Source organism: Odocoileus virginianus, chromosome 19 (genome assembly GCF_023699985.2).
Source record: "Odocoileus virginianus isolate 20LAN1187 ecotype Illinois chromosome 19, Ovbor_1.2, whole genome shotgun sequence".
NCBI classification, from domain to species: domain Eukaryota; kingdom Metazoa; phylum Chordata; class Mammalia; order Artiodactyla; family Cervidae; genus Odocoileus; species Odocoileus virginianus.
This window is the reverse complement of record NC_069692.1, coordinates 23679881-23703755: the sequence shown is the minus strand read 5'-3', so window position 1 is coordinate 23703755 and position 23875 is coordinate 23679881. Positions and strand designations below refer to the sequence as shown.

At 41.7% G+C, this 23875-nt stretch overlaps 1 protein-coding gene across 5 annotated transcripts in view; it reads right to left on the bottom strand.

The window, feature by feature from the left end:
• The window catches only part of METTL24 (methyltransferase like 24), a 138046-nt gene that overhangs the window by 93731 nt on the left and 20440 nt on the right, over positions 1–23875 (bottom strand). For 4 of the 5 annotated variants that reach the window (XM_070449970.1, XM_070449969.1, XM_070449968.1 and 1 more), the window contains exon 2: positions 2459–2557. The exons of the other annotated variant lie outside the window; for it this stretch is intronic. Coding sequence is in view for 2 of the 4 variants with exons in the window: in XM_070449968.1 (XP_070306069.1) it covers positions 2459–2557 (99 nt within the window). In the remaining 2 variants the exon portion in view is untranslated. The remainder of the gene's footprint in view (positions 1–2458; positions 2558–23875) is intronic. 5 annotated transcript variants of the gene reach the window in all.

Here is a 23875-nt window from a genome sequence, read left to right as displayed (position 1 = left end):
CCTAACACCATATCTTCCTCAGAGCAAGTACTCAACAAATGTCTGCTGAATTGATGAATGAATAAATCAATGATAAACATATCAAATGCTAGGTTTTGCTGTACAAGCCTGAATATGGATTTGAGGGAAATATATATATATATATATATATAAATATAAATATATATATATAAAAAACCAGCATAAGAGGATGGAAGTGGAATTTGCTCAAGTATCTACAGAGGTTTTTTTGGTTTATTGTTTTTTGGGGTTTTTTTTTGCTTGCCCATATGACTCATTACTGCTAACTGTGAAAATTTTAGGTAATAGGGATTCTAATATTCTGCCAGTTTTGTAGGCTTTCATTGTCGAGATGAGTTCTAAAAGAGGCACAAGCTTCCAACACAGCTGAAAAGCTCTGCAGAACAGAGAAAAGGGGAGGGAGCACTGGTTAGTAGGATTCCAATTACACCAGTTAGTGTCATCTCTGATGAGCTCCCAGCTCTTGGGCTAGTGATTCAGAAGTACACAAAAGCACGGGACTTTAGCTGGTAAAATGACCTCTGATTACAAAACCATTGTGAGGTCTGGAACTTTATCCAGTGCCTTCTAGAGGATGCAAAACCTTCTAGTGAGCTTCAACAACAAAATCTCTATTACTATACTCCTCAAGGTGAATAATAATTATATGTCCATTTATCTACCTTCCCAACTAGTTTGTTAGCCACTTGAATGCAGAGACTATCCCCAAGGCCTACATTTCTGGCACAGAGTAGGTGTTCAGTAATACTTGGTTAATAACAATTCTATACCAGTCTTATGGTAAAAGCTCACGGAGCTGGGAGGGACCTTAGAATTTGATACAATCTCTTCCTTTCCAAGATCAGAACAGTCAGACCAGACAAGCAAAATAAATTGCCCAGGATCACAACATCAGACCACATCACAGGATGCTTTTTTTTAAAGAATTTTTCCCTCTCAGTCCATAACTCATGGGAAAACTTGAAGAGGGACTTGAAATGATGCTTTCATGCCTCAAGAGCTTCTTTTAAGTTAATATGCCTTTTATAAGTTACAGAACATTAACCTGAAATACATATAAAATGGAATTTCGAGGCTTTCACATGGTCAATTTTTGTGGGGGGAGGGGCAGGGGGTTAAGCCCACCATTCTCAAATTCAACTCATACTTTTAACACCTTTCTCTGGGGCTTTTAAGGGCTTCTTCAAGTCACAGTTAAGAGGTTTAGTTTCTTATTCTTTATGTAAAACCAAACTATAAAATTAAAACTTCAGTATTTTAATTAAGTCAGTGTAAGTCCACCAAATTAATTTGCAGCAGCAAAATAAGATGAAATTATGTAAAGCGCAGGGACCAATTTATCATCCCATTACTCATGATGAATTCAACAAGCTTTTACTTCCATGTCTAGGTGACAAGTATTGAAATCTCTGGTTGTCTGACTGCATCATATGAGAAATGAAGGTTTTTTTTTATCCCTAAATTAGCCTTCTAAAATTCCAGAAATATATGTTCCTCCATGGATGAAAAATAGGCTTGGCCGCCAGTGAGACTGGGCAGAGAGAGTGGGATGTCAAGAGCCAGTGGGCTGAAGGGAGCTCAAAAGGCCTGGGGACCCCTCAGTACCATACCAGCTCTACAATGCAGCTTCTGGGGCTGAAGCTTCACAGGCGGTCTGAGTTCTTAATTTACTAGCACTCTCAGTCCAGGGTGAAGTTTCCCTAAGGCCTTGATTTCCTTTTCCATCTCTCTTTCCTCAGGATCAGGCTACTTGAGAATGGAACCTCCTGATTAATGTGTCAAGAGTCATAGACTCTCCTTAATGAAGGGTCTCTGCCCACTCGGGGCGCCGGGCAGGAGCTGCCACAATGCGTTAAGTCACTAATGAAGGCGGTGCTCAGTAATGATTTAAAGGGCCTTAGGAACAGAGAGCCTTCGGATTCATTAGCTTCTCTTCTGACTGCCTGCAAAGTCTCCTTGGCTCTCAGGCCTAACGCGTCTCTGTCTGCCAACCTTCTGTGGCAGAAAAGTAAGAAGGCAGATTTCTCCAAATTGGGACTTGAATCTCCAGATGATGGTTTTGTGAGACACTGGACTGCCTACTCAAGGGCAAGAACCTGTCACTTCAAATGGTTTCCCAAAGCAATTTTCTAAAGTGGATCTTTAAAACACATTGCGATGAATCATTAAAACATCTCGGGGTGACGATACTCCTGGAAGGGATAAGATGCCAAAGCAGATGGAAGGCACCTATTATCTGCCTCTAGGTGAGCAGATAGATTTAAGCAGTAAGGCCTCAGAAACTGTCCCTATCAAGCATCTATCAGGAGGCACTGAGAAACTTCCCAGCATCTATCAGGAGGCACTGAGAAACTTCCCAGACCCTTATTGCCAAATCCTTTAAAGGGGGCAACTGGCAACTTTTAGTTTCCAAACCCACTTGTGCTTGAAACACAACCTGAATGGTGCTGATGTATCTCAGGAACCGCAAGGCTTCTTCATCCAGGGAGTGAGCAGGGCCTGCCCAAGGCTGGAGGTCTATTTGCCACCGGGGACCCTGAGAGGACAAAACATAGGTTAGTGTGAAAAGGATCAGGAGGCTGGGGTGGGGGGTGGGGAGGGTTGCAGAGTATCAGGGAGGTAAGACTGTTTGCCTCCTGCAAAACAAACACTGCTGCTCTTGAGCAGCAGGGAGGTGGTTTGGGGCTGCTATCACGAAGGCCTCATGAGTCACAGGGAGACAAACGAGGCCTGAGAAAGCCCAGCTACCAGCTTAAACAGGAGACTGCAAAAGCCAGATGGGATGTCTGTCTCAAGCTTCTGATCAAAGGCAAACTCCACTTGACCCCATCAAGCTCTCTCAACTGCAGCTTTGTATTACCCGGAGCTTCTCCCCATTGTGGAAAAAACCTCCACAGTCTATGGGTTACAGCTTCAGAAATAGGTGCCTCCTAAGGCCCAGTTTTGTTGTCATGACACCATAATGCCTGAATCCTCAGGGTGCTTGGGTACCCCCCGCTCCTAGCAGAGGAAATGCAGGGGAGGAGAAGGGGGACCACTGGGTATTCCAGACATCAGTACCCCTGTCATCTGCACCATGCACCTGCCAACAGACCTTGGAGCTTGTACCACCAGGGTTGGCAATGGTGGCTTTCTAGCACTGCAAGACAAGCTCTAGCTTTCAGCAGAAGATGCAAGGAGCTCCCAGGAGCAGAGTGATCAGAATCCTAAGCCTCCTTTTGTGGCAAGGGTAGAGTAGATGAAGGGTTGGAGGAAAGTAGTGGTGATCTAGAAGAATCAAAACTGGGGATACCTCCAGTCAAAAGGAAGCTCTAGTCATGAAATCCTTTCTAGAGCTCAAGTTCCCCACCTGTAGTGGTCACCACCTGGAAACCTCCAGGAGACTCACTGTGATCCCAAGGGCAGAGTACGGTGCAGGGTGTAGGATGAGGAAGGTCAGGAGCCTGGGCAAGGAGAAGCCCCAGCAGTTGGCAGGGTGAACATCTCGTGTGAGGAAAGACTTTGGGAGTCTTGGCACAGAGCTTCCTGCAAAGTGGTTCGGATGGGCTCCCAAACCCCATTTTATGGTGAGGAAGGGGGTAGGGGAGGGTTCTGGGGATCATTCATGTACACAACCCTCCCCTGCCCCCTTCCTCACCATAAAGTGTGGTTCAGGAGCCCATTTTAACAGCTTTGCAGGAAGGGTTCTGGGGACAAAACAAGGATCATGTACACACATTGTTCTCCAGTCAGATATTGCAATGGTCTGAATGTGTGTCCCTGCCCCCCAAATTCCTATGTTGAAATCCTAATGCCCAATATGATGATATTAGGAGGTGGGACTTTGGGAGGTGCTTATATCATGAGGGTGGGGCCTTCATGAATAGGATTAGTGCTCTAGCTCCTGGGGCCCTACCAGCATGTGAGGACACAGCAAGAAGGCAGCCATCTGCAGCCCGGAAGAGGACCTTCACCAGGATCCAACCATGCTGGCACACTAATCTTGAACATCCAGCCTCCAGAACTATGAGCAATAAATTTCTGTTGCTTATAAGCCACCCAGTCTGTAGTATTTTGTGACTGCAGCCAGAGGAGACTAAGACAGGTATTATGGCAAGAACCATCTGTCACCCACTCCTTGTCCTGGCTATTATAAACAGTGCTGCGATGAACATTGGGGTGCACGTGTCTCTTTCAGATCTGGTTTCCTCGGTGTGTATGCCCAGAAGTGGGATTGCTGGGTCATATGGTAGTTCTATTTCTAGCTTTTTAAGAAATCTCCACAGTGTTTTCCATAGTGGCTGTACTAATTTGCTGAATGCTGAGTTTTAAGCCAACTTTTTCACTCTCCTCTTGCACTTTCATCAAGAAGCTCTTTAGTTCTTCTTTGCTTTCTGCCATAAGGGTGGAATCATCTGCATATCTGAGGTTATTGATATTTCTCCTGGTAATCTTGATTCCAGCTTGTGGTTCTTCCAGCCCAGCGTTTCTCATGATGTTTCAGATTTCTCAGAAGGCAGGTCAAGTGGTCTGATATTCCCATTACTTGAAGAATTTTCCATAGTTTGTTGTGATCCATACAGTCAAAGGCTTTGGCATAGTCAATAAAACAGAAATAGATGTTTTTCTGGAATTTTCTTGCCTTTTCAATGATCCAGCGGATGTTGGCAATTTGATCTCTGATTCCTCTGTCTTTCCTGAATCCAGCTTGAACCTCTGGAAGTTCACAGTTTATGTACTGTTGAAGCCTGGCTTGGAGAATTTTGAGCACTACTTTGCTAGTGTGTGAGATGAGTGCAATTGTGCAGTAGTTTGTACATTCTTTGGCATCGCCTTGGTAATGGGGCACTTTAGTACATATATATATATTTGCCCTTAAATGGGATGGCCTAGGTGACTTGGGATTAAACAGAAAGCAAGAAGAATGAAGGGCAAGCTGGTTAGTCAACATCAAGCCAAGTGTGTGGGCATGGGGAAGCACAGTACACTCTGGCATGTGGGTCTGAGATAAATGCAGACACTATGTAAGTGATAAAGCATTATTCCAGGTTAGGCATTACAAGACTCATATCACTGTACCAAGTCCCGAGAGTCCACAGTCTCAGCAGCCAGACAGATAGTGGCAGAGCACCCTGCAGTCCTCCGGATGGAAAGAACACTCACTGATCACCCACAGGCTGACTCTTCCTCAGGAGTCCTTAGCACAGGGCCAGTTTCATAGGCACACAAGTTGTACATTCTTAGATGGGCTTGTGTTTGTCTCAGTGCTGACACTGTCTTGAAACTCTTAATTTTTAAATAAGAGGCTCAACATTTTTATTCTGTGCTGAGCCCTGCAAATCATATATAGTCAGTCTGCCATGAGGGGCACCTTTTCTTGGGGAATAGGCTTCCCATATAGCTGTTCTTGTTTATGAAGGCTGAGGAGGCAGAGACTCTAGCCAGGGAGAGTCTGAGAACATTAAGTAATAAATCTTCCCAGTTAATGACTCCCACCCCCCATTTCTTTTTTTCATCTTTAAATTAGTTGTTGATTACCATTTGGTCAAACAATATTTATTGAGCATCAGCCACTCTGTGCCAGCCACTAGTTGGCACCCATATGAACAAAACCCGGAACTTCCTGAGAGGCACTCACAGTCTGGTGGGTGAGACAGATATATACAAAATAAGCTTGATAGAGAAATGCTGAAACATTGGGGAAAGCCATTCTTTTCAGGAAATTATTAACTACAAAATCATAAGTTACAGACACATTTAAGTACAAATGCCTCTTAGCTTTGCTTGGTTACACTCCTTTTGCATCTAAGGTTGCTGCTGCTATCAGCACAGCAACACAAAGCTGCCTGCAAGTTTGTCCAGGCCTGGGGTTTCAAACTCCCCACATCAGTCTCATGGGATCCTGACAAGTACCCCAGTGCCTGACCCAGGAGACTTTTTATGAAAACAATAAAGTTTTCATGTTATAGTTTTCCTCTAAATCAGGAATCTGTAAATTTTTTCTATAAGAGGTCAAACAGCAAATATTTTAGTCTTTGCAGGCCATACAGTTTCTGCTGCAATTCCTCACCGCCTGTTGTAGCTCAAAAGCAGCCAAAGACAGTAAATAAACAAATGGTCAGGACTGTGCTCTAATAAAATTGCATTTACAAAAACAGATGGCAGGCTGGATTTGGCCTGCAAGGCTGGAGCTTGCTGACCCCTGCTCTATCTGACTCTGATTTGGTTGTAGGCCATCCTAGAAGAGAGTGTTTACTTGAAATAATGCAAGAGACACAGATTATGATATCTAGGTTACAAAGAACTTTGTCATCTGGGTGAATTGGGATATGTCGGTCAGGTCCCAGCAGGATACGATGGGAAGAATTTAGTAGAGAGACTATTTATAAAGGTGCAGGCAGAGTTTCAGTTCAGTTCAGTTTAGTCTCTCAGTCGTGTCCAACTCTTTGCGACCGCATGGACTGCAGCACGCCAGGCCTCCCTGTCCATCACCAACTCCCAGAGTTTACTCAAACTCACGTCCATTGAGTCGATGATGCCATCCAACCATCTCATCCTCTGTGGTCCCCTTCTCCTCCTGCCTTCAATCTTTCCCAGCATCAGGGTCTTTTCCAATGAGTCAGCTCTTTACATCAGGTGGCCAAAGTATTTGAGTTTCAGCTTCAACATCAGTCCTTCCAATGAATATTCAGGGCTGATTTTATCTAGTATGGACTGGTTGGATCTCCTTGCAGTCCACGGGACTCTCAAGAGTCTTCTCCAATTCCACAGTTCAAAAGCATCAATTCTTTGGTGCTCAGCTTTCTTTATAGTCCAACTCTCACATCCATACATGACTACCAGAAAAATCATAGCCTTGACTAAATGGACATTTGTTGGCAAAGTAATGTCTCCGCTTTTTAATATGCTATCTAGGTTGGTCATAACTTTTCTTTCAAGAAGTGTCTTTTTATTTCATGGCTGCAGTCACCATCTGCAGTGATTCTGGAGCCCCCAAAAATAAAGTCTGTCACTGTTTCCACTGTTTCTCCACCTATTTGCCATGAAGTGATGGGACTGGATGCCATGATCTTTGTTTTCTGAATGTTGAGCTTTAAGCCAACTTTTCCACTCTCCACTTTCACTTTCATCAAGAGGCTCTTTAGTTCTTCTTCACTTTCTGCCATAAGGGTGGTGTCATCTGCATATCTGAGGTTATTGATATTGCGCCCAGCAATCTTGATTCCAGCTTGTGCTTCATCCAGCCCAGCAGTTTTCATGAAGGCAGAGCTTAGGAAACCAATAAGGAGTAATGCAATAACTGTGGCTTGTAGCACCAGGGAGCCCTTCCAAATCCTGAGCAGGAAGGAGCAGGGAGAGGGGGGGAATTTGTGGAACCCAAAGAGGGAAACTGCATGGAGAAGGTGTTTAATAGAAATACAGCCAATCCGATCACATACAGTCCTATTAAAATACACACTCACCCTAACTGTCAAATGGAAAGAGAAGCTAAAGAAGCGGGAGGCTGTGGTTGGTCCATAGGTCAGCCTACTGGGGTGAGGAGTAGGGGATCAAGATGGAGAGTGGACCTGGAGAGGCAAGTGAAAGGCCTCCCACACAGCATCCTTTGGAAAGAGGCATTGAGACTTAACCAGGGAATCATTCACTCATTCAGTGGTCATTTGTGCCTTGTGCCAGGATCTGGGTTACAATTTAATATAGGACACAGCTGTGTAAACCAATAAATGCAACAAAGTTCTGCAAGAGCTTTGACTGAAATCTCTATAGGCACAATGGTGTTACAAGAGAGATGAAGGATCCAAGTGCCAATCCAAAAATATGCCAGAAAATACAAATATAGATTATGGGAAGCAGTCTCCAATGTGAGAAGCCCCGAATTCTCATTAAAGAGACACTTTAAACATAGAAGCACATAACCTGGGCTAACACACAAAGGTAACATTCTGGATCAATAATAGTGGATCTATAGGGGGAGGTGACTCAATATGATAAAACTATACAATTATCTTAAGAATCCACAAGCTGTATCCATCTTGCTATCTGATATTTCTCAGTTCCACTGAGTTCAGCATGAAAAAGCTAAACACAACAGCTGGGACAGTGAATAAGTTGAGGGTTCTCAGGTGGGGATATAATAGAAATATACAGCAGAGAGATGCCCTCAAAAGTGCTCTGGCTTAATGCTTTGGTTGAGCTGTTTAAAAAACATTTCACATAAAGTAATGTTCTCATTGGAATCAGCCTGACAGCAGTTTGTGATTATTTCCCCAAGGAAACCACTAGCTTTTATCATCTCTTTCAATTATCATTTGTCTTAATTCTCTAGTGCACACATCAATATTTGTCCTTCAGAAATCCCACAAACAAAGAAAACAACAACAACACCAAAAAAAATCCCACAGAATTCCCGGAGCACCTTAAAACACTGAAGGCTGGTGTTTACTACAACAGGGCAAAAAAAAAAAAAAAAAAAAAAAAACTTTTTCTTTTAAAAAGAAACAACTCCCCAAACAACTCCCTAAATGCCAAAGTACACTGTTATCCATGTGCTCCAAATATCAAGTGACCAGACAAGGTTACCCCCATCACTCCCAGGGGGTGGGAAGGTAGATTCCTGGTCCCATCTGTTGCCTCCACTTCCTCCTCAGGTCAGTAAAGGAGCAGCTTAAGCAGAAGGTGGTGGAGGTATTGTCACTGGGGATTGGGGCAGATCCATCTGTCCCCAACAGGCTTGAACCGAAGTGTCAAATGGAGCCTACACAATGTGTTGCCACAGAGAAGTGGTCAGGCTCCTAAACCCTTGCAGGGGTGGGGCCAGGGGTTGCTCAATTCCTTTGCAATCTGTGGTCCTGCCCCAAACATAAATCAAGAGGCCACTCAGACAAAGGAGCACCTCCTCCAACAGAGATAAGCATCCCAGGAAAGGCAGGGACCCAGATCTCTGAGGAAAGGAAGCAGCCTCCACCTACTTTTGTCTGTGAAGGATTTATCTGGCTCTTCCTCCAGAAAACATGCATTGCAAAGTGAACTGGCTTCTTCTAAAGAGGGGAAATTGTTTGATTATATAGAAAAAATTTTCAAAAAATTCACATTAAGCAAAGGATTCTATACACAGCTAACTCATGTTGTTTGGGGGCTATTTTGCAGACATCTGAGAATCTCTTCCCAAAGGGTAAAAAGCGATTGCTGAGTCAGCCCAAGTCAGTGCACAGAGATAATGTATCTGGCTCTAAAAACTGCAACAAGCACAACTGTGAGGCTTTCACATATTTTTATAATTTATGACTTCAGCATCAAATTTGTTTCTGGAAAAAGGAAAATGATTCTTTCAAGCCAAAGAAACTAAATTCCAAGGTTTCACTATTAAAAGATAATGCAAAAAATAAAGCAATCTTTTAAAATACTCTTTTGCCTACCAGCCTACACATACGCACATAATAGAAATATATTAATTCAAGACCATAAGCCTCAAGCAAAACTGGTTGCATTAAAATGTATATATACATATAAAAGCAGACCCACCCATGACCTGAAAAGAGAATCATCAATTCTGTCTTGTGCAAAAGCTTTCTTTGCCTTGAAATTTGGCATAACAGCTTCCTTCTTCACAAGTCATTTCTCCCACACCCATGAATGACCTCACATAGGCCACACAGAAAGTGTCAAACTAGCAACAGTGCCACCACCAGTTGTACAAGCAGGTTTTAGACAAGCACACATATATATTTTTTACTTTCTTTTAAACTAAAAACCAAAGAAAGAGTCTAATAGTCCATTCCTCTGTGTTTCAATGCTACAGCTCTTTGGGGATGAAACTGTATGATCAGTGATTTAAATGATCAGTTTCTTTATTGTGACTGATAATTGGTAGAGTGGGGTATTTTTACCAAGTTTCAGTATTCTCAGATTCACATTCCCACAGCTAATAAGCTCTTGAAAGGTTTTAGAAACAGCAATTTTCTGTTGTGAGAGATAGCTAACAATTGATTTTCTGCGTTATGGTTGTGCCTGTGGAAAAGAACAAGGCTGTGAGTCCTTGACTCAAACTAAACAAATACGCTGAGCGCGTGCAATGAGTTAATGTTGGAAAGCCTAAGCTTTCTGGAAAAAAACAAACTCAAAACAAGCAAAATCTATTTATTTAGCAATTTTGCTGCAATTTTGTGCTAATTAACAGCATCTGTTAGTGGGCAGGAAACAAAGATCGAAGGAAATTGTTCTTTTTTAAAAGGAGAAGGGGAGTTGGGGGAGTTGTTGGGAGAGGGGGAGGCACAGAATGGGACCTGGGCAGAGCAGTCATCCAGACACAACAGGGAGCGTGTGAGCACCAGCCACTGCCTTTCTGGGATGCCCTGGGATAATCATAGTTTCTAGGACTTCACTCAAGTGTGATTTTCAGAGCCTCTGGGGTAGCAGCTCACATGTCCCTCCCCCCAGCTTCATGTAACTGATCTTTCTCTCAGAATCGGCCCTGCTTCAGAAAGAGTAAGGGTCAGTTACACGCATTTAAAATTCAGGTCCCCATGCAAAAATTTTGTTTTTTTAAAAAAAAAATCTCAGTTTCAGTTCTGGATAACATGGGTAAGCACACCCCCACCCTGTGTCTGGCAGTGAATACAGCAATAAAACCTGGACATAACGCACTAAAGCAGCTATTTGAGAAATCTGAAAAGTAAATACTGGCAGGCAGGCTGGGAAAGACCAGAATTCAAAGTACCAGGAAGCAGCAGTGAAGGCATCACTGTTTTTCTTCTGGCATCCCCCTCGTGCCCCCAGTCAAGGTGGTCTCGCACTGGAGGTGCACAGACCAAGAGCTCCAGAGAAGCCCTCTAGCGCAGGCTTAAGGGGGGAAGGGTCTCCTAATGCTCAGAGAAAGTAGGAGGATTCCCTATTTCCCCCTCGCATTGTATTTCCGTTCCTCCATTCTAGCGCCCCAACTCCTAGGCCATCCCACTGTAGTGGAAGCCACAGCAGGAGTCTGCAAGAACCTAAAACTCTTAGGAAAGGGAAATTTCTTCTCTGATCTGAGGCTGTGGTCCCAAGAGGGCAGGGGAAAACCCAGTTGAGTATTTTCTCTCTTCTCAAACAGCTTGGCTTTGGACTTGCGCATAGTCATAGGAAGGGTGTTATAACTAAAGTCTAACCTTTCTAGCCAGAGGTTCAGAAACACAGGGAACTAGATAATACAGTCAGCCCTTAATATCTGTGGGGATTCCTTGATAGCTCAGTTGGTAAAGAATCCACCTGCAATGCAGGAGACCCCATCTGATTCCTGGATTAGGAAGATCTGCTGGAGAAGGTACGCTACCCACTACAGTATTCTTGGGTTTCCCTTGTGGCTCAGCTGGTAAAGAACCCGCCTGCAATGTGGGAGACCTGGGTTCAAACCCTGGGTTGGGAAGATCCTCTGGAGAAGGGAAAGGCTACCCACTCCAGTATTCTGGCCTGGAGAATTCCATGGACTTATAGTCACAAAGAGTTGGACACCACTGAGATACTTTCACTTTCACTTCAATATCTGTGGATGCAGAATCCTGGGGATACTGGGGGCCAGCAGCAGTATATCACTGTATGACACTTGAGCATCCACAGATTTTGATTTATCTGCAGGTGTACTAGAACCAATTCCCCTCCCCCCATCCCTAGACACCTAGATATGTGCATGCGCATGTGCATCTGTTAGCATATCAAAGACTTGGAGAACCAGGCTAACAGACAGACCGCCACCAGGACTGAGTCTGGCCACTGGGTGTCATGCATGTGGGACAGATCTGAAGACCACTGCACAATTTTTAAAACAGAACTGACAACTGAGAGTGAAATCACAATCCATAAAAGGCTGGCTGGAAATTGAGACCTCAACCCAACCGGCTCAACTACCAGGAAAAACAAATATTGATATATGGACATTATCTATAGCATTTAAACACAACTCAGAGACTCAGGAGGAGAAGGGGACAACAGAAGACAAGATGGTTGGATGACATCATCAACTCAATGGACATGAGTTTGAGCAAACTCTGGGAGATGGTAAAAGACAGGGAAGCCGTAGTCCATGGGGTTGCAAAGAGTTGGACATGACTGAGCAACTGTACAACAACAGAGCCTCCATGATATTATACACACAAAAGGATATAACTCAAAACTACTCAGCATATGAAGAATCAGGAAAATCGCAATTGGTGTGGAGAAAAGACAGTTGACAAAAGCCAATGACATGACACAGATCCTGAAATTATTTGACAAAAACTTAAAAGCAACTATTACAGAAACATTCCAAGAAGTAAGTGTGTGTACACTCTTGAAACCAATGGAAAGAAAGTCTCAGCAAAGAAACAGGATATATAAAGAGCCTAAAGGACATTTGAGACCTGAAAAATACAATAACCAAAATAAAAATCTCAGTGGATGGGCTCAATAGCAGAATGAATATATCACAAGAAAGAGTCAGTGAACTTGAACACAGATAAATACAGAGTATCCAATCTGAACAACAAAGAGAAAAATGATTTGAAAAAGACATGAAAAGAACCTCAGGGACCAGTGGGGCAATATCAAGAGGTCTAACACTCAGTTATTGGGATCCCAGAGGAGGAAGAGAAAGAATGCAGTGCAGAAACAAATATTTAAACGCACAATGGCTAAAAGATCCCCAAATTTGACAACAGACATAAACCTAAAGATTCAAGCAGCTCAGCAAACCCCTAACAGAAAGGCACAAGGAAATCCACACCCATACCCATCATAATCAAACTGCTGAAAATGAAAGACAGTGACAACAAAAAGCTGAGTCTCTTTAACCTTGTGATAGACTTCAGAGTGGGCCAGGGTCTAAATAGCTAAATGGAAAAGGTAGAGCCAGCCCAGCTCATGAAGGGCTTCTTACCCTGAGGCCCCCTCCCCGGCCAGGCCCAGGCCCATCTCCCCAAGTCCATCTGCTAAATGTCTCTGGCAGCAGACAGCACACATACTGAAACCCAAATCCAGAGCACATTCTGAATCCTCTCCCCATCAATCTGCCGCCTCCGCAACATTACACAGTGTAGGCTGGGAAGCAAGGGAACCAGAAATGAAATCAACTCTGACAAGAAAAAAATGCACTATCACTCAAGCAGGCCCTGGTAACTTTTAGGAAGAAATTTTTCTAAATAAAATAAAAAGACAAGGAGGAATAAATTCTCAGCTCTAGATTTATTCTCTAAGTTATCCTGGTAAGTTAGAAAGAAACACCAAACCAATTTGAGCTGGGTTTTGTTCTTAAACTGACACCTTTAAATTCACTATGTTATCTGTGTGTGGCAAAATAGTTCAAGTCTGGGTGAGACTGATACAGAGAAAGGGGCAGTGAAGAGAAGAAAACATATAATGTATTTTAGGTTTTTATCATAGGACAATAGAAAGAGAAGCCAAACTTCTGGAGTAGATTCAGTGAAATGCAGAGGTTTTTATTTGTTTTCATGATGGAGAAACTATATAGCATCTGCGTACACAGTAGGCACTCAAACATCAATCGTGGATCTTACCAGGGTTACGTATCAACCATGTAAACAAGGAAGAGTTTCATTTGTCTTACAAAGGTAAAAGTATAGAAGACTGTTTGCCTACGAAAGCAAGTAGGAATGTAGAAACAGCATTTATCACATTTTTAAGAATTCTCCCTCTCTCCCTTGTACGTGTGCATGCGCATGCACACACACACTTACACACACTGTATTAAAAACATATAAGTTACCGAGACCTCTTGAGATTCAAAGTCCTAGAAGCTTAACATCATCTGAATCAACATCAATCTGTTATGAGGTCATGGATTCACTTTTGTTTGAAAACTCCAGCCAGTTCATATCCCCCAAATATTTACCAGTTTCAAAAACATTAGCATCTCAGGATGGAAGGTCTGCAAGACCCCTACAAGCCCATTTCAAGGATCCTTGGATCCTGAGTAGCTGCCAAAGCCAAAGGAGATATGGAGTTAGCAGAGGGTGGGGAGAAGAACGGAGAAGGGAAACTAGAAAAGGGGGGCATGAGAGGAAAAGCATTCTCCCCTCACACCTGCACAGTGATCTCCATACTCCCCACACATTTACCTAGGTCCCAGGGTTGTCCATAAAGTGGTACCCAGGACTCTTCAGCGGCTCTCAGCGCACATGAGTCCCCAGCCTCGTGCCAAACCACAAGTCTCCCCACAGGTTCCCTCAATCTGATCCTGCCACTGACAGTCACAGACAAGCAGATGCCCCTTAGCCAATCAGCCTTGGAGCCTCTTACAAGGTTCTGTGCCACAATGTTGACCAGAGAGCCTGTCAGTGGTAAAACTCACTGCTGCTGAGCAGTTTCACAGGGAAGGTATTTCAGTTCCAGAGCCTAAACAAGACATGATTCTTATTACCACAAAGAATGAAAATGCATCACCCAGCTTCACCAAGGGCAGTGGGATGGGATGCATGGCAAAAAGAATGCATTCCAGAGGCCCCATCTGAGGCTCAGACCTGCAGCATCCGTTAGCCACCCTGCAGGCTGATGCGGGGAAGAGCAGCTGCATGTGGCACAACACACGGATGGGACATAAAGCCATCCCTGAAAGCCAAACAGGGACACTGGATGATGCTTGGGTGTCATCCAGTCTTCTTTGAAAAAGGATGGAGCCAGCAAGACAAGGTGCTCTGCCATGAGTAGGACAGCCAGGGTGAATGTGAGGGGAAAAGAAAGTGGGTTCAGGGCACTAGAAAAATCACACACCATGGTCCAAGGGTATCATCAGTTTCCTGATGAGGCTGTCACATCCCACTGTATATAAGCCATCGGTTGCACACAACGTATGTATGTGTGTTTGTATGTGTGTTATGTGTACATATATGCATTTCTCAGTTTTAAGTGTTCGTTCATTCATTAACTAACTTGTCATCTTCATATTGTCTGTGTTGCATATTGTCCATATTGCCATTCTCTGGCCTTGGTGTTTTTGATTACAATATAATATCTGGTAGCCTGAGTGAATCCTGCTGGCAATTAGAGATAAGACTCTGGTTCTGGGACATTCCTCACATGATTCTATATTTATAGAACATTTTTCTGTCTGAGTGCACTGTAAGTTATAGTGCCTGACAAGTAGAACCAGCCCAATAAATGTTTCTTTTTCATCTGTGGAAGGCTGCCAGCAGTATAAAACAAGGCAGAGAGGGAGCTGGCTGGACAACTCTGGAACCAAAAGCACTTTAAGCTTCAAACCTAAATGGAAGGAAAGATCTACAGTCTTTATCATTAAGTGGCCCTTTTCGGGAACATGAAGAATTGCTGAAGGAAGCAGACCTCTTCAGAGGTCAATTATTGCCGGGTTTGTGACTCTGAACTGAGAATTCTTTGGCAAACAAGACTGGGACTCTCCAAGATTAGAAGTGAAGCTGCCAAAGGGTTATGTGACATCGGCCCTGTCCCCTTTCCCCATATCAGACTGAATAACAAGACTAAAGGGGACAAATTGTGCAAATAAGTACAGCTGATCTAAGCTGATGAGAAATTCTGACTATATTTCTCAAATGTAAGGGCAAGGAGGACTAACACCTCCTTGCATCAAAGAAGAACAAACTTCCACCAACAAGGAGGAGTTTTAAAAAACAAACAGGTTATAGACTTCAGAGGACAGAAACTATCTCTAGCCTTGAATTTTATTTGTTTCATACTAGCAGAGAATCATTGTATTCAAAGAGAACTTAAGGGTGATCTAGACCAACTCCTTTATATTAAAAAGGAAAGAAAATGAAGCTCAGAGAACTGGAGTGACACATAAGCCACACAGGTAGGAGGCAGCAGGGCCCTGGGCTGCTACTTCCATCCTTGTTCTGCTAGACAATGCTGCTTCCATCCCAGGTTCAAGTGTTTCATCTTCGCCATGTCTAGTTTCCCTATTAAGATAGACATTGTATGTCCAATAGCAATTTAGAAGGGATGCCCAGGTAAAAACCACAATGGGTGTCTTGCACTAACACACTCACTGATGCAATGGGTAACAAACTCAGGAAATTCTTTATCCATAAGATGTGGAATACATTAAAAAAATTCTCCAGTGGCTCTGCAAATGTCATACATGACAAATAATCAGTGAGTTAAACAGAAGGATTAGAAAAGATTTAGGCCTTTCTGATGAATGGCAATGGTATTCATCAGAAATACCAAATGGGAAGTTGAGACAAGGGCAGTCTAAGTCTCTGAATGATAGCAAAAAGATGAGATCTTGCCTCTCATCCCCACCAACCCACACTGAAAACACTGCATGAGTGATTAATATTTTTTCTTTTAACCTACCGAAATTTTGAGGATGTTCGTTACTGCATAACCTAGCCTATCCTGACTGATACAGGTCCCTAAAAGACACTGGGTAAAAGATGGCTATCATAATTCTAAGTGTATCCCCACACCCTTTCCAGTGCCATGGCATCAGGGATTGGCTGATAGGCTAGAATAGACCATTGGTCTTATAAAGATTCTCCCATAAGGAAAGAAAAGAAGTGTAACCAAAGACAATCCATTGCCAGGACAAGATTCAAGGAAGTTAGGAAATGCTCAGATAAAGACCAGAAGGACACAAACAGATCCTACTCTTTAGTCTGTTTCCTGAGAACATCTTGTCCCTAAAGTGTCAGGCCAGGCCTCCTTCCTCCTAACCAGAATTCTCTCTGTTATTCCCTCATCAGTTCAAATTCCACTTACTCTCAGGATCCAGTTTTAGTCCCACATACTTCTCCCAAATTTCTTAACCACTCAAGCCTCTACTATACACGAAATAAACTGCAAAGCAGCTGCTTCAGCAACTATTGCTTATACTTCTCATTTTATAACTAATCAGATGTTTGTTTGTCATAGGTTTGTCTGTGACAAACCTAGACAGCATTTTACAAAGCAGAGACATCATTTTGCCAACAAAGGTCCACATAGTCAAAGCAGTGGCTTTTCCTGTAGTCTTGTATGGATGTAAGAGCTGGATCATAAAGAAGGCTGAGCACCGAAGAATTGATGTTTTCAAACTGTGGTGCTGGAGAATACTCTTGAGAGTCCCTTGAACAGCAAGGGGATCAAACGAAATCAACCTTGAATATTCACTTTAGCTGAAACTCCAATACTTTAGCTATCTGACGTGAAAAGCACCGACCCAATGGAAAAGCCCCTAGTGCTAGAAAAGACTGAAGGTGGGAGAAGAAGGGGGTGATAAAGGATGAGATAGTTGGACGGCGTCACTGTCAATGGACATGAGTTTGAGCAAACTCTGGGAGACAGTGAAGGACAGGGAAGCCTGACAGTTCATGGGGTCGCAAAGAGTCTGACCTGACTTAGCCACTGAATAATAACAGATATTTGTTATAATTTGTTTCGAACGTGTCGATCTTGTTTCTAGAACCAGATTACAGGCCTTGTGAGGACACAATGTGTTTTATTTCTTTTGCAGTCCCCCACAGAAATGATTCCAAGAGACATTTTTACACTGATTTAAATACCAGCAAGGAAAGAATATAATAGAATTCTTAGGATTAAGGATTTTTTCTTTTTACTACTTTGGAAGAAAGTAGGGAAATTTACTAGCAGGGATTTATAGTAATATCTTAATCTAGCTAAATATAAATACTATTTATTTATTTCGGTGGAAATAAATTGTTATTAAACTTAAATGGTCTTTGATTCAAATTAAAGTTAAAGAGATGACAAGTTGCTTAGCAGGAATTCTGAGAGAAACTTTAAGAAACACTGGGGAGTTTTTTGTTTTTGTTATTTTTTTTTATCATTGCTGTGGGTTTGTTTGTTATTTGGCCACACCACTGGGCATGCAGGATCTTAGTTTCCCGACCAACTATTGAACTCATGCCCCCTGAATTGGGAGCACAGAGCCTTAACCACTGGACCACCGGGGAAGTTTCCAAGAAAGCATTTTGAAAGAAAGAAAACAAGCATTGTTGAGAATTTAAGATATTTCATTCAAAATTAACATTTGTTTTGCTACTTATATACAATGAAATATTACTTAGCCATTAAGAAAGTGAAATAATGCCATCTGTAGCAACATGCATGGACCTAGAGATTATCATAGCTCAGTGAAGTAATTCAGAGAAAGACAAATATATATCACTTATATGTGGAATCTAAAAAAAAAAAAAAGATAACAATGAACTTATTTACAAAACAGAAAAACAGACAGAGATGTAAAAAAAAAAAAAAAAAAAACATGGTTACCAAGGGAAAAAGTGGGGAAGGGATAAATTGGGAGATTGGGATTGACATGTACATACTACTATATATAAAGTAAATAACTAATAAGGACCTACTGTAAAGCCCAGGAAACTCTACTCAATACCCTATGTAATGACCCATATGGGAAAAGAATCTAAAAAAGAGTGGAAATACATATATATATATAACTGATTCACTTTGCTATACAGCAGAAATTAATACAACATTGTAAATCAACTATATTCCAGTAAAAATATTTAGAGATTATGAAGGTAAAAAAAAAAAAATCAACATCTGTTTTAATATATTAAAAGGCTAATAAATATCTACATATTGGTTATAAAATTTAAGCTAAATCTGCACATCTTCTATATCTTGAAATCGTAAAGTCAGGTTTTATCCAAATCTATTGGTTAAAAAGAGCACAGAATTTTTCTATAAAATGGAAAGTTTGTTTTCATAATTCTAAAGATTGTTGACATGCAGCCTTGAAACTATAAATATTTGTTACTGTAAATTTTGTTAAATGCAGAAAAATTAATGCTTTAATAAAAGTGAAAACAGGCTTCCCTGGTGATTCAGACAGTAAAGAATCTACCTTCAATGCAGGAGACCTGGGTGCGATCCCTGGGTTGAGAAGATCCCCTGGAGGAGGGCATGGCAACCCACTCCAGTATTCTTGCCTGGAGAATCCCCATGGACAGAGAAGCCTGGCAGGCCACAGTCCACGGGGTTGCAGAGTCAGACACCACTCAGCAACTAACGAAGCACAGCACAAAGGTGAAAACTATGTTTGCCACGGGGTTTGATCCCACAAAGCCTTGCAGAGACTGACCTTCTGCTCACAACTGACCTGATCTGGTTCTACTCACTCAGTCTACACAGCAATGCTGTGTAGATCCTCTTAAAAGTAAGCTGATTCCTCATCGTAGGAATTCACTTTATAAATAAACTCCAACATACTTTAGAACACAGTGCACAGTTTTCGTTTTCTTCAACATACATTACAGCAGAAGCACTCTTAATCTGTCTATATAACACCAGCTCGTCAGATGATTTTCTCTACCTGTGCACTCCTGATGCTACCACTTTAGTCATATTTTTACCAGGAGTCATTTGGGATTTGTTCCCAAACCAGTTTATGTCAGTTGTACAAGCTACTGAAATTACATACTTTCATTAAAATTTAGGCAAAATGATGGAATCTGTACACAGAAAGAAAATGGGTTCTCTTTTCTATAGAAACCAAGTCGAGAAAAAGCTAGGTGCTATTTTTAAATACTGTTGCGTTAAGCATGGGTGAAGTAACTGTAAAAAAGAATAACAGAATCACTAAAATCTAGAGGTGTTCTGCACTCAGATTGCTTCAGAAGTGTCAAATTCTTGCTCTACTTAAGAAACCAAAGCTGGAAATGGTTGGTGATACAGTTCAAATGGGGTTTTGCAAGAATTCCAGCAAGAGGACATACTCACAGCAAAAGACTGGCCAACAAATGCACTTGCATATGTTTTAAGTTCAAATGGGCTGTGTGTATACTATTTGTGATTCTCTATTTTAACCACCTTCTATATAACTGACCGATTACTGTGAATTGATGACTATATATATGGGTCCACCTGCTAATTATATGCTTGTAGAGATTCCATAAGTGCGTAGTTAGAGAGTGCAACATTACCAATTAACTTAGATGCTGGGCTAATGTTGGTGCATAGCTGAGGAAATGTAAACATAAAGCAGGACTGTGGATAAGGCAGGAGACTGGAAGAGATGACCTTTAACATAATAAACATAGCTTCTCAAGAAGCTATGGATTCTTTTTTTCTAAATGCTAAAATTTTTTAGCATTTAGCATAGAACAAGCACTTTACCAATGAAATGACATAAAAATCAATAACAGGGAGGAACCATTGGCTACAATTCTGAAAACAAACCATGAGGCTCTTCTTTAAGATATAACTTGAGACCCAGGAGAGCTGAATAGGCCATCAGCAGGGTTCACCTCTCATAACATATCTCAACACCAAGCCAGGCCTGGGCTGGTCCCAATTCCACAGGCTGTTAACCAGGACTCTGAGCTCCACCTCCTGAGGACTCAGCCCAGTTGAGATGATTACAGCAGACAAAAGCCCAACGCACAGGCACATCTCTCAGTTAGAGACCAACACTAGTTATTAAAATACCTACTCCCAACTTCAGGAATCAACCATTCAAATCATAACTGAACCTGTCTTAACCCAGCACTCATGCCTCCCAAGGGAGGGAATGGTCCTTCACAAGAGGCCTGAGGGGTCAGGGGCGGGGCTTGCATCCGTATTCTGAAAACCCCTATGAGTGATTCTGATCCACTCTCAAATTTAAGAATTTTTCTGAGGTCTGTGAACCCCTTGAAATCAACTGTAAACAAATGTGTATGCAAACAGATGTTCAGTATTCTGGAACACTTATCCATAGTTTTCATCTAATTGTTTTAATCAAATTTTCATAATTCAAAGAATGTGAAGATTCATTGTTCTGAACTCAGTTTAAGTCTTCACCAGTCTGGTTGTCTACATTAACCAAAGGAATCTGAGAAGCTGAACACAAGCATTCCCTGTACAGAGACTTCCTGTTATATTTCTCTTTTTTGCTTTAGTTTTTTTCCCTCCAAACTCCAATCTGTTCCTATTTCTTCACTTCTATTTTTAAACTGAAATTTTTTGGTTTCAAAATAACTATAATCTAAAAACTCCTCTGATAAAAGACAGGGAAAATTAAGTTTCCAATTTCCCCTTCCTATATGACTTTGTTATTAAAAATTTTTTTTAAACCTTACAAGCACTTTTGCTCTGCTTTTCATATTAGGCTAATAACTTGACCAAACATATGTGTCTTTATTTTAACTAACAGCATCCTGGCTTGCCTATATTTTTAAAATAACAAATTATACATAGAGATAGTACTTTTTTTTTTTCCTGTTCCTTGTCTTGACACATCACTATAACAAGGAATGATACTATATTGTATGTGTTAAATAGGCTCAAATCTGTGCTGGTGGTTTGGTTTTATAAATAAGAACATTTTTTGTCCAAGAGGAAGGCCTAGGCACTCAGATTTTCCAAAACAATTCTCTGTATCCAGGGTACCCAAATAAATTCAAGCACTTCAGTATCAAAACTGATGTAGTTGTCTGCTCCTGATTGAGATTATGTCCTCTAAGTGCACATTAGTTAAAAAGCCATTTTTTTACTATTTCTGTGCAAAATGAATATTCACTATTCAAAAGAACATTCCCTATCATAATTATATAATCAGTTCAAATTTGTTCTTAAGTAATGCAAGGCATGCTTGAAATTCCAACCTGACAAAATGGCTAAAAGTAAGCTTTAAAATATATTATTTGACTTGGGAAATATCTAAGAAGACTTTGTATCAAACTTAACATCTACAGTAGTCAATAGATTTTCCTGAGATACAGATTTCAGCACGGAGGTAGTCACAGCATATGGTAGACACTATACTAAATATGACCTCAGTCAACCTGGGTTATAATCTCTATTTACCTGAAACCAATTATTTAAGCAGATTTCTACTTGATGGAATGGAAATAACAGCCACCTCACTCATAAAGATACTATGAGAACCAGTAGGATAACATCAGAGCAAGCCTGTGGAAGCTGGGGAGAGTTATGAAAGTAAGATATTAGCATAACTGCTGCTCTCTTTAAAACAAATGCCCTCCAAAACGTATAGGATGCATCCTGCACACAAGTCATCATAAATGAGGTGACAAGTGTCCTATGGGTGAAAACAGAGGCAAGAAAAAGGAAGAGTTAAGGGAGCTGAAGTCCTTACGCAGAAGCACTCACTCATAGAAGAGGTGCAGTGGGCTGACCAGTGCCTGACCATTTCTTTTGACAAACACCTGGTGGTCTGAGTCAGAGCTCTATGCAAAAAACAGATGCATTAAGAGGCCAGCAAGCTCACAGTGATGGCAGTGGGGGCATCCCCTTTATCTGGCAAACAGCCAGGTCCTGCATTCCTAATGTAGGGCTGTACGTGCCTGATACTACAAGGCATCTTCCAGGCTTGGGGCACTGATGAGAGCCCCACCCAATTCACCAGTCGCCAAGTAACCGCACCGAGACACCAAGCCAGGTGCCTCCTAGGAAAGCAAGCGTGTGGACTCCGCCTTTCTACTGAGCGTGCCATGCCCAGGAGTGAACACCTTCAGACTGGGCTCCCAGGGTTCTTGCGCAGTTAGTTTATCTTTATCTGGACACAGCAAAGCATGTGGTTTCACACCTGCCATTCATTCCATGGGCTTCTGAGAATATTTTTTAACTGACATATAATTAACACACCATAAAATTTACCATTTTTAGAGTAAACTATTAAGTGGTGCTTGATATATACACAGATTAAGCAACCATCACCACTAAGTCCGGATTATTTTAATCACCTTGGAAAAAAAAAAAAAAACCATTTCCAGTAGCAGCCATTCCCCGTTCCCCTCTTTCCCTCCCCTCTCTCCAGCCCCTAAGCAACCACTAATCCATTCCCTGCATATTCTGGTTATTTCATTAAAATAGAGTGATGCAATGTGTGGCCTTCTGGGACTCTTTTCTCTCACTTATCACAATATTTTCAAGGTTCATCCACACTGTAGCATGGATCAGGACATGTACAAGATTTGTACAAACATGTTTTTAATTCTCTTGGGTATATACCTAGCTGGGTAATTTCCAGGCGCTCTTGAACCCTAAAGTTCATGTTAGCACTCTCCGTGTAAACTATCTTCCATGGCAGACAGAAGGAAATACAGTTCACCAGGGTTCCCAAAAGCCAAAGGAAGTAATGAAGATGCATAAGAAGGGAAAAGGAGGATATGCATGAAGCAATATATTACTGTTCCCAAAATGTCACTAGTAATATATTTCCCCTATATCACAAAACAGCAGTAGCCATAGCCAGGATGAGAGGAATAGCCCTGGACCTACATGGGCACAGTCAACACGTAATGAGTGCTAACTATGTACATCCAAGGCACTATGCTGAGCACATTATATGGCTTGTCTAATCATAGACAGCATGCTGGAAACTTGACTTTTGAAAATAAACACTGATTGCAACCAATTCTGCCTTCCTGCCAGAGTGGCTTAATTCATCCCGATGCTGGGCCTCGATGCAGAAGAGAAAACTAAATTGCCTAAGTAAGAAAATGACATACATTTAGGATTTGTTTGCTGTTAGCTCAAGAGAATTGGATGGGGAGTGATGCTTTGAAGGCTTGAAAAATGGAAGAAAGGGACTGATGTGTAAATAAGAGAAGGCAAGATCAATGGTATAGGAGCCTAAGAAGAAAAGACATCATAAGAAATTCCCAATGGGCAAGAAATCCTTAATCAATTTTATGTTGATTTTTGTTTTGAACTTCATTGACATCCCCCTCTCTTACCCTGAGACTAACAGTAATGCCTAGATCATTCTAGGGGATAAAAGAAGTGGTCAGTGCAAAAGAGAGAGGAGATGGCAGTGGCCAGAGGTGAAATATTTAACTAGGAGAATGATCAGAAAATTTAAATGCTAGATATTACCAGAAAATTGAGTGGAAGAAAGATACTGGATCTCTCACAGCACACAGCTCAAACCATTTTAAGTATTAAACAGAGTGAACTCAGAGCT